This window comes from Passer domesticus, chromosome 21 (genome assembly GCF_036417665.1).
Source record: "Passer domesticus isolate bPasDom1 chromosome 21, bPasDom1.hap1, whole genome shotgun sequence".
Lineage (NCBI taxonomy): Eukaryota > Metazoa > Chordata > Aves > Passeriformes > Passeridae > Passer > Passer domesticus.
In genome coordinates, this window is record NC_087494.1 from 1,896,893 (window position 1) to 1,907,067 (window position 10,175).

The 10,175-nt window shown below is 46.8% G+C and overlaps 2 protein-coding genes across 2 annotated transcripts; both read left to right on the forward strand.

Annotated features, from left to right (window-relative positions):
• Nucleotides 1–726: 726 nt before the first annotated feature.
• On the forward strand, nucleotides 727–2,292 carry FAM32A (family with sequence similarity 32 member A). The gene is made up of 4 exons (XM_064396326.1): nucleotides 727–879; nucleotides 1,002–1,140; nucleotides 1,226–1,279; nucleotides 1,434–2,292. Exons 1-4 carry the CDS (start codon nucleotides 803–805, stop codon nucleotides 1,500–1,502), a joined length of 339 nt encoding a protein of 112 aa, XP_064252396.1. The 5' UTR covers nucleotides 727–802; the 3' UTR covers nucleotides 1,503–2,292.
• Nucleotides 2,293–2,513: 221 nt separating this feature from the next.
• AP1M1 (adaptor related protein complex 1 subunit mu 1) lies at nucleotides 2,514–9,619 on the forward strand. The gene is made up of 12 exons (XM_064396325.1): nucleotides 2,514–2,669; nucleotides 3,115–3,271; nucleotides 3,645–3,712; nucleotides 4,222–4,352; nucleotides 4,492–4,639; nucleotides 4,998–5,124; nucleotides 5,797–5,939; nucleotides 6,609–6,680; nucleotides 6,963–7,121; nucleotides 7,791–7,916; nucleotides 8,123–8,198; nucleotides 9,154–9,619. The coding sequence occupies exons 1-12, from the start codon at nucleotides 2,628–2,630 to the stop codon at nucleotides 9,174–9,176; spliced, it is 1,272 nt and encodes a 423-aa protein (XP_064252395.1). The 5' UTR covers nucleotides 2,514–2,627; the 3' UTR covers nucleotides 9,177–9,619.
• Nucleotides 9,620–10,175: the final 556 nt, after the last annotated feature.

Consider the following 10,175-nt stretch of genomic DNA (forward strand, 5'->3'; position numbering starts at 1 on the left):
TTCCCCTCACGGAGATACAAGGCGCACCGATTCCCTGCACGGAGGGGCCGGTTCCCCTCACGGCGGTGCAAAGCGCCCCGGTTCCCCTCACGGAGGGGCCGGTTCCCCTCATGGACGTGCAAGGCGCCCCAGTTCCCCTCACGGAGCGGCCGGTTTCCCTCACGGAGATACAAGGGCGCTCCGGTTCCCCTCACGGAGCGGCCGGTTTCCCTCACGGAGATACAAGGGCGCTCCGGTTCCCCTCACGGAGCGGCCGGTTTCCCTCACGGAGATACAAGGGCGCTCCGGTTCCCCTCACGGAGGGGCCGGGTCCCCTCACGGAGGTGCAAGGGCGCTCCGATTCCCCTCACGGAGGGGCCGGTTCCCCTCACGGAGATACAAGGCGCAACGATTCCCTGCACGGAGGGGGCCGGTTCCCCTCACGGAGGTGCAAGACGCCCCGGTTCCCCTCACGGAGGTGCAAGGGCGCCCCGGTTCCTCTCACTGAGGGGCCGGTTCCCCTCACGGCGGCGCAAGGCGCTCCGGTTTCCCTCACGGAGGGGCCGGTTCCCCTCACGGAGGGGCCGGTTCCCCTCACGGAGGTGCAAGGGCGCTCCGGTTCCCCTCACGGAGGGGCCGGTTCCCCTCACGGCGGCGCAAGGCGCCCCGGTTCCCCTCACGGAGGGGCCGGTTCCCCTCACGGCGGTGCAAAGCGCCCCGGTTCCCCTCACGGAGCGGCCGGGCGGGGCTCGAGCGCGGCTCCCGGCCGCGGCCGCGCCGTTGCGGCGGTGCCGGCAGGGGGCGCGGGCACGGCCGTTCCGCCATGGCGGATTACGAGGCGGTGCAGCGCGGCCCGCTGCGGCTGAAGGGCAGCGTCGGGGCCCTGGGGGCCGGCAAGCGGTGAGAGGCGTCGGGGGAAACCGGGGGAGAACGGGGGGCGGCGAGGAGGGGCCGGGAGAACGGGGGGCGAGGAGGGGGACACACAGCCCCGGGGCTGAGCGCTGACCGGGCGCTGCCCGCAGGAAGAAGAAGAAGGCGAAAGACAAGGCCCAGATCCTGGAGCAGATCGTGAGCAGCAAGAAGCAGGAGGAGGAGAAGAAGCGCGGGCTGGACAAGCGGACCCCGGCGCAGGTGGCCTACGAGAAGATGCAGGAGAAGCGGGTAAGGCTTTAAAAAACCCCGTCAGCCCTGGGGTGCTGAGGGCGCTGCGAGTGCCCGCAGTAACCGGCCCTTCTGTCTCCTACAGCAAATGGAGCGCATCCTGAAGAAAGCATCGAAAACCCACAAGCAGCGAGTGGAGGTGAGCAAAACCATCCCCAGCTCCTCAGGCCAGCGTGTTTATTGCTGGCTGAAGGAAGTGTTCCGCCTTGTCAGACACAAGCCGGGACGCAGCGGGGCTTGTGGTTCAACCCGGTGATGTCAGCACTCGTTTTCTTTCTCTTTCCCTCCCCCAGGACTTCAACAGGCACTTGGATACTCTGACTGAGCATTACGACATTCCCAAAGTCAGCTGGACTAAATGACCGGGCTGCTTTCCACGGCTCTGGAGCTGGAGTTGTGTTTTGTTTGTATCAAGCAGGGTTGCCATGTAAATCTGTCTGTTCTCCATATTGTCTAATACATCTTCTCAGCTTTTATGACTTTATACTGTCTTATTTTATAGACTTGTTTTATAAAACCAAACATGCAGCAATGTCTCCTCTGGGCTGAGGAGCTCTGGTTTATGTCGATGCAGAGGGCTGGGTTTTTTTAGTGTTTATAGTGAGATTAAGGCCAAAACTAATAGCTGCGAGTCAGATGGAAAACATTCCTTTATTTCTTTGGTTCTAAAAGTTCTCCCTCTTTGAGGTGAAGACTCTGACAGGCTCACATTTAAGTTTCTCTTGTAAGTTATGTGAATTGTATAATTACTTTCTATCAAGTTCTGTCAGAGGCCACGTTGCAAAATGTGAAGTATGTAAAATTGTTTTACGAAAGGATATCCTTTGATATTTGATCTTTGTATACTTTCAAGCCTAATCCATGAAACAGAGAGCAGCCAACAGCTGTGAGTGATGTCGAGTTTTGACAGCTGATGTGCTGGATTTCTGGGATCCCTCCGAGCATCCAGGCTTGTGCAGCTCTGAAATAAATCATCAGTGTGTCTCTGGAATGTGTAATTACTGGCTTGCTGTGCACCGGGACTGAATCCGATTTTTGTGGAAAACAGTATTATTTCTGCCTTACCAACAATGTAATTTCTACCTTGAGCTCTCTCAGAGCGGTCTGCTGCAACTTTTAAATTCGGTGTTATTTATTAAAACGCTGCTTCCATCCCTTTTCTGGTGCTGATACTCGCATGAAACGGGGAGTGCGGAGTTTGACTTCTCCCTCTGAGGGATGACATGTACCCCGGTGTTGGAGCTCCTAACGCGCCGCTCGCATCGGGGTGCTGTCCTTAGCCCGCATGCGGCTCCGGTGCTCGGTGTGTGCCGGAGCCCCTCGGTCCGCCGGGGCTGGAACAGCGCTACCGGGACTCCTTAACGTCACCTCCGTGTCCTTCCGCCGCACCGCGCGTATCGCTGCGCGCGGCCGGTGCTGCGGCCCGCGGCGTCACTTCCCGCGGAAGCGGAAGCGGAAGGCGGGCGGGACGCGGCCCGGCCGGGGCGATGTCGGCCAGCGCCGTCTATGTGCTGGACCTCAAGGGGAAGGTGAGGCCTGGTTCCGCTGCTCTGGGCGCCTGCGGGCGCCGCGTTCCGCTCCCCAGGCTGCCAGCCCCGGGCGGGGACAGCGGAGCTGTGGCCTGTAGCCCCTCCGCGGTGGGGATGTTGGGTGAGGCGGCATCCCCGGTGCAATTCACCTCTGCGGTGTTGTAGCTGCTTTGCCTCAGCGGAGCTGCGTGTTTTCCTCTCCGAAAATCGCTCTTGGAGCGCGAGAAGGAGTCGGGGAAGGATAGCTCTGGAAAATACTAATACGTGACTTTGCAATTAAATGTTGGTGCTCGCGTTCTAATCGGCAGAGTGTTTCGCATGGTGAATGCAGGGGGCCCGAGGGAAGCTGGATGGTGTTAGAGGCGCCTTTCAGGCGTTTCTGTGTCTTGCATGGTAACGTCCTTACGAAAGAGAAAAAAGAGGGATTCGGTTGCTTTCCTTGTAGGTTCTGATCTGTCGGAATTACCGCGGCGATGTGGACATGTCCGAGGTGGAGCACTTCATGCCAATCCTCATGGAGAAGGAAGAAGAGGGGACACTTTCTCCTATCCTGGCACACGGAGGAGTTCGTTTCATGTGGATTAAACACAACAACCTGTACCGTATCCTTTGTGCTGGAGAATGGGTGAAGTGGTGTAAAGAGGCTGAGTTCAGTAAAGTTGATTGTATAAAATCAGGGGGTTTGTGCTTTGCATGGTGTCATATGCACCAGCAGCATAAGGTCCAGAAAAGTGTTTTCATTTTACTCTAATTAATGACTTCCTGAATGTTTATCTTCATATCTCCTTAGATCAGTTGTGCATTAATTAATTAACAGATCCAGCTGTTAAGTAGTTAATGCACAATTCTTCTAGACAATTCTTGCTGTCTTCTAGACAGTCTTCTAGACAATGTTTGCCTAAAATTAGGCATTTTTTAAAATGCACTTAGTAAACTTTTTTTTTAAAATGCACATTCCTGAACATCCTCCATCAGTTGTTGCAACTTCTAAGAAAAATGCTTGTGTATCACTGGTGTTTTCATTTTTATATAAAGTAGTTCAGGTGAGTGTATTTCAAAAGTAACCTTTGTGGGTTTTTCTGTCTAAACAGAACTGCACAGAGCTTTCACATTTTTAAGAACTTCAATAATAGCACTTTTACTTTATACTTGATTATTTTGTAGGACTGTCTTCTTAACCACAAATAAGGGCAGTGATGTTTTGTAGCTGTGTAGGCAGAGGATGGGGCACGGGGCTGGAGGTGCTTGCACAAGACCTGAGCCCTGGAGGAGGCTGTGACTTGGTGCTTGTGTTGTGGTGCCTCACAGAGATCATCCCTGCCTGCTGAGAAATGCTCCAGAAGAAATATTTGTCATGATAGTTTCTTCTGGGATTCTCTGTATGTGTTTGGGTGGGTTTCCTGGGGCTGATGGGAGCAGGATGCTGTTTGGGGAGTGTGGGGTTGGAACTTTACAAGTTCATTATTTTAGATGCAGGAATTCCTTCTGCATGTGCTCTGCTGCCTCAGCTAATGTCCTTCTTCTCCCTCTCCCTCCTCTTGTTGCATTTCAGGTTTTTTCTGAATATTTCAAGGAGTTGGAAGAGGAGAGCATTAGGGATAATTTTGTTATTATTTATGAGTTGTTAGACGAGCTTATGGATTTTGGTTATCCACAGACCACTGATAGTAAAATTTTACAAGAGTAAGTATCACTCAACAGTGACAAAGCCCTTGGGATGTTTTGAGCATTTTTCCATAGGCAAACAAATGTTTCGGTGTGTTCTAATTATCAAAAATATTAATTTGTTTTTTTTTTCCATGCCAATTCTCTGCTTGTGAAGGTACATCACTCAGGAAGGCCACAAACTTGAAACTGGAGCCCCACGCCCTCCTGCCACTGTTACAAATGCTGTCTCATGGAGATCAGAAGGGATAAAATACAGGAAAAACGAGGTGTTCCTGGATGTCATAGAGTCAGTTAACCTTTTGGTGGGTACCTTGTGCTTCAGATTTTGTGTCAGAATTGTAGAGGGAGTGTTAAAAAGGCCTTTTTGTGTGAAAACCTGCAGTAGAAAGTCTGACTCTGGATGGTGTGCTGTGACACCCAGAGCAATGTAATCATTAATTCCCACAAGGAAATCCAGTACAAATAATGCTTTAATTGCTGATTTTTGGATATGTCCTTTGATCCTCTCTGTGCTGCTTCACGTCCCTGATTTAATTCACTCTGCTGGATTAATTCCTCATGAGAAACACTTCCAAGAAAACCCAGGGCATGGGGATAGGGTGGGAGTGTTTCTTGATGTCACATCAGAGATGTCTTACCTTCCTGTTCATCTCTGTTCAGGTCAGTGCCAACGGGAACGTGTTACGGAGTGAGATAGTTGGATCCATTAAAATGAGAGTTTTCCTCTCGGGAATGCCAGAGCTGCGCCTTGGGCTGAATGACAAAGTTCTCTTTGATAACACAGGCCGTGAGTGTTGCACTGCCATGATAATCATCACACATGCTGTCTGCAGTCTTGAGTTTTGGGATGCCTGGGTGGCATGGTAATCACAGAATCAGGAAGGTTGGAAAAGCCCTCTGAACTCATGAGGTCCAACTGCTGAGCAGCACCACTAGCCCATGTCCCCAGGTGCCACATCCTCAGGCCTTTAGAACACTTCCGGGGGTGCTGACCCCACCAGTGCCAATGCATGGCCCTCCTTTCAGTCAAGAAATTTTCCTGAAATATAACCTAAACCTCCAGTGGCACAACTTGAGGCCATTTCCTCTTGTCCTGTCCTGTGTTGCTTGGGAACCCCACCTGGCTCCATCCTCCTGTCAGGGATTGTGGAGAGTGAGAAGGCTCCCCCATAACCTCCTTTTCTCCAGGCCTAGTCCCCTCAGCTGCTCCTTGTGCTCCAGCCCCTTCCCCAGCTCTGTTTCCTTTCCTGGACACTCTCCAGCCCCTCAGTGTTGTCCTTGTTGTGAGGGGCCCAAACTGATCACAGGATTTGTGGTGCCTCAGCAGTGCCCAGCACAGGGGGACAGTCACTGCCCTGATCCTGGAAATTTGGCTGAAAGGAAGGAGTGTCAGCAGGCAGCAGCTGTGCTGTGGTGAGCCTTGGGCCGTGGTTTGTGTGACCTGTGTGTTTTCTGCTAGGTGGGAAGAGCAAATCAGTAGAACTGGAAGATGTGAAGTTCCACCAGTGCGTTCGTCTCTCTCGCTTTGAGAACGACAGGACAATCTCCTTCATTCCACCTGATGGAGAGTTTGAGCTCATGTCATATCGTCTCAATACCCACGTGAGTCTGGCTCTTGGCCTTTTTAAAGAGAAAATGGTTTAGATTGTAGCCACAATAGCTTTTCTCTTAAAACATGGGCAGCACATGGGTTTTTGAGTCAGCTGCTAATAGCACAACTTGGTACTCACTCCTTCTGGAGGAAGAAGGAAGTTCAGACTTCACTTAACAATAAGTCTCTGTATTTTCAACTGCTGTTGAAACTGGTTTTGAAATACTGTGGTTTTAATCTAAGTCCATAATGTCAGTGTAACAATTCATTGTGCTTGTTAACAACAGTATTTATGTTACTTAGTTTTATTAGAGTGCGCCAGACATGATGATAAAGAAAAGTCAAAAAATTCAATCTAGAGAAGGTCTATAGCAAAGAAATACTTCAGTCCCTTGTATGTAAAACTATCAAACATTTTCTGATGCAAGTGTTTGTTATTAGGGATTAATCTGAGACATACATTTTTAAGCCTGTAATTCTTGTACATTTGCTCATTGATATATCAGTGCTTCCTCATTTGTATAATTATTTATTAAATAACCACAATTCTGTTATTTTGAATACCCCAGGCTTCTTTTTCTCTGTTGTTCACACATTGAGTGTAGTTTTAAGGGAAAGCTACATGTTAGTGCCCCTGTCAGAGTGAAACTCAGGGCTGTGATGTGTGTTTTCACCACCAGGTCAAGCCCCTGATCTGGATTGAGTCTGTGATTGAGAAACATTCCCACAGCCGCATCGAGTACATGATCAAGGTCAGACATCCTTAAATAATTATGGCTAATTTTAGTCTTCTTTGGTTTGTTTTCAAAGCTTGAGGAGCAGTATATGCATTTTTGTACAAGTATTCAGGATTTCTGTGTGACTTGGATACCTTTGAAGATTTCATGTGTCAGTTATGACCTCAGTTCCAGTTCTGGTTCTCAGGACACAGGTTGGGGTGGAGGGGAGCTGTGTGTCTTACAGCTCTCTGAGCTCACCAGCATCCTGGAAGTACTTAGACCCTGCTTTTCTGCTTTATTATTTTTCCTCTTCAGGCAAAGAGTCAATTTAAGCGTAGATCAACTGCCAACAATGTGGAGATTCACATCCCAGTTCCAAATGATGCAGACTCGCCAAAATTTAAAACCACTGTTGGAAGTGTCAAATGGGTTCCAGAGAACAGTGAAATTGTCTGGTCCATTAAATCTTTTCCAGTAAGTGTTATTTTTTACTCTTACCACCAAAGAGTGTAATAATTACTTAAGACTAATATTTCATTCACATTTAGACTCTGCCTAAAGCAAATCCTGTTGGTATCAGACAAGCAGCAGTGGACTCTTCCTCTTTTTCCATGGATGAAAGATTGGAGCTGCTAATAGATGTTGTTTATATTCATTTCACTTGCATATTTTTTCAGAACCCAGGCAGAGAGCAGAATTTTGGGTGATGTCTCTGGGTGGTGTAATCCTTGGCCTGGCTTTAGCAGCAGCTGTTGAGTTTTGTCAGGCTCTGCTTCTTGGGTGGTTCCATGAGCATGAGCCCTGTCCACTGCTGATGGTGTGATAGTGCAGCTGTGTCACTATTTAATGTGAATTTTTGAGTATGAGGCTGGAAGAAAATGAATTATGCCTCAGGCTAGATCAGCATTTTTTTAAAAGTATTTTTAAAATAAAAATATATGTCACTTTGAAGCCCTGGAGAATAACTGGAATCAATAGTGGAGTTCAGCAGTTTGATGTTTAGAAATGTACTTGTATCATTGCAAGGGTTTTTTTTTGTTTGGGTGGGGGTTTTTTGTGGTTTTCTTTTGTTTGTTTGTTTGTTTGTTGTTTTGTTTTGGTTTTTTTGTGTTCCAAGAAAAAAAAAATGTCCCTTTTGGATAGGGTGGAAAAGAATACCTGATGAGAGCTCACTTTGGACTTCCAAGTGTTGAAGCTGAAGACAAGGAAGGAAAACCTCCCATCAGTGTAAAGTTTGAGATTCCCTATTTCACCACTTCAGGAATCCAGGTCAGTGTTTGAAAGCAGAAATACTGATAAATTCACATGCTGGGCTCTAACACACGAGGTGTTTCTCATCTTGATGATTCCTCTTCAGTTTTATCCACAAGACAGATTTTTACCCCTAAAAGGTTCGGGTTTTTTGTTTTTCTTCTTTGCTAAATACAGGTTTACCAGTATGGGAGGCTTTATATCTTACAGATCTTTCTTTCCAGGTTCGTTACTTAAAGATAATTGAGAAGAGTGGCTACCAGGCCTTGCCCTGGGTCAGGTACATCACCCAGAATGGAGGTGAGAGGCATTTTGTTTCTCCTGAAGCTGCTCTTTTTGAGTATGGAGCTGTCTGCTTTAGATACACAGTAAATTAAACTACACTGTTTTTTTTCTAGTCCCCTTTTTGGTGTCTTCATGAAGGACCCAATGGGGTAGAGTGGTAATGCTGTTCAAGTATTTTCTAATTGAGCTGGAATTTGGTAAATTTAAAAACAAACTTGTTATTAGCAGTATGCTCACACGTATCATTTTGCCAGCTTTAAAATGTATAAGACACTGTCTAGTACAAAATACTAGATTTTTAGCAACAAAAATGGTGGGGTTTGGTTTCATTGGGTTTTTTTGTTGCTGTGGTGGTATTGTTCATGTAATTTTCGTTTTTTTTGTTTTTTTTTTTTTTTTTTTTTTTTTTTTTTTTTTTTAATGAATTTGTTTTTCACTTATTTTTTGTTTCTGTTTTTCTAAGTAATTTTTTTCTGACATTTAAACATGACTGCCTACAATTGCCTTGCTTCTCATGACCATTCTGAGCAAAGATTTGAGTTTATTTTATAGAACTGTTGAATTCCAGACTGGTTTGGGTGGTCAGGGACCTTAAAGCTCATGTTGTTCCACCCTGCCATGGCAGGGACACCTCCCACTGCCCCAGGTGCTCCCAGCCCTGTCCAGCCTGGCCTTGGGCACTGCCAGGGATCCAGGGGCAGCCCCAGCTGCTCTGGGCACCTGTGCCAGGGCCTCACCCCCTGCACAGCAAAAATTTATTCCTCATATCCCATCCAACCCTTCCCTCTTTCAGTTAAAGGCTATTCCCCCCCTCAGTGTTTTATTGATACTTTTGCATCTTCTTTTATTAATATATATTAATGCAAGAATGTATTTCTTCACTTTATCCCAACTTGCTGCTCTGCTTTACTCCTTTAAATGAGACAAATGACTGAAATTGGGTTTTTTGTTGGTTTTTTCCCCTTTGCAGACTACCAGCTCCGAACACAGTAAAACACCTCACAGGCACCACAGACCCCAAACCTTCAAGCCTACAATTCATTTGCAGAAGCTGCTGTGGTCCTGAGAGCTGTGAATGTTGTTGCCAAGGGTCTCGTTTCTGCAATCTTGAATTGACAGAAGAAAGATTGGAAATTTACTGATTTCAATAATGTGTTTGAGCTTTTGAACCATTAGTATTGATTGTGTGAATATTTATTTCATTCTTAGAACATGCTGATCTTGCTGCTAAATGCTAATTACATTAGGAGTAGCAGTTACATGGAGGAGCCAGGAATCCAGAATGAACCTTGGGAATGTCTTGTCGATGCCTTGTCCATTACAGTCACAGAGTTTCTGATATTTGTATTTTAAGATCCCTAAAGACATTGGCAGTGTTATGCTACAAATTAGGGAGATGATTGTGCAATTAAATGACTGCTGAACACTTGTATTTAGCCCAAGGTATTTATTTTTTTTTTTCTGGGCATTTGGGTGCCTTAACTCATTCATAGCTCTGTTAACTTAAAAAAAAAATTGCAGAATATGAGTTGAAATTATCTGAAGTCAGAAAATACCGTTAGCTTTTTTTGCATGGTTTCAAAGGAATTAATCTGAGAGAAGAGCTTCAAGTGAAAGGTTTGGAAACAAAAATAGGGGTTTGCTAAAGACTTAAGTTAGCTGAGAACAAGAGGTGACAGGAGTAAATGCTTGTGGGAGTTTCTGGAAGCAGGATTGCTGCCTCCAGTCAGTCAAAATGCAGATGAAAGAGTTCCAACCTTGTGACCCCAGGCCTGGAAACCCTCTGCCAACTGACCAGTATTTGCTTTTTCAAATTTCTGTTCATCAAACAAATTCCCAATTGTCATATGTAGGCACAAAGCTTTAGATTAGGTGTTAAAAGACCAGAACACTTGTAGAGGTGATGTGATTTGGTAGGAAGATTGGGTGTTATGATTATTTCTCCAGATCACAGTAATGTACTCCAAGCTCTTCCTGGAAGTTACTGCATAA

Coding starts and splice junctions, on each gene's coding strand:
- FAM32A (XM_064396326.1), top strand. CDS start 803: ATGGCGGATTACGAGGCGGTGCAGCGCGGCCCGCTGCGGCTGAAGGGC. Junction 1,141..1,225: donor AGAAGATGCAGGAGAAGCGG/GTAAGGCTTTAA, acceptor TGTCTCCTACAG/CAAATGGAGCGCATCCTGAA. Junction 1,280..1,433: donor CCCACAAGCAGCGAGTGGAG/GTGAGCAAAACC, acceptor TCCCTCCCCCAG/GACTTCAACAGGCACTTGGA.
- AP1M1 (XM_064396325.1), top strand. CDS start 2,628: ATGTCGGCCAGCGCCGTCTATGTGCTGGACCTCAAGGGGAAG. Junction 5,125..5,796: donor TCTCTTTGATAACACAGGCC/GTGAGTGTTGCA, acceptor GTTTTCTGCTAG/GTGGGAAGAGCAAATCAGTA. Junction 7,917..8,122: donor TCACCACTTCAGGAATCCAG/GTCAGTGTTTGA, acceptor CTTTCTTTCCAG/GTTCGTTACTTAAAGATAAT.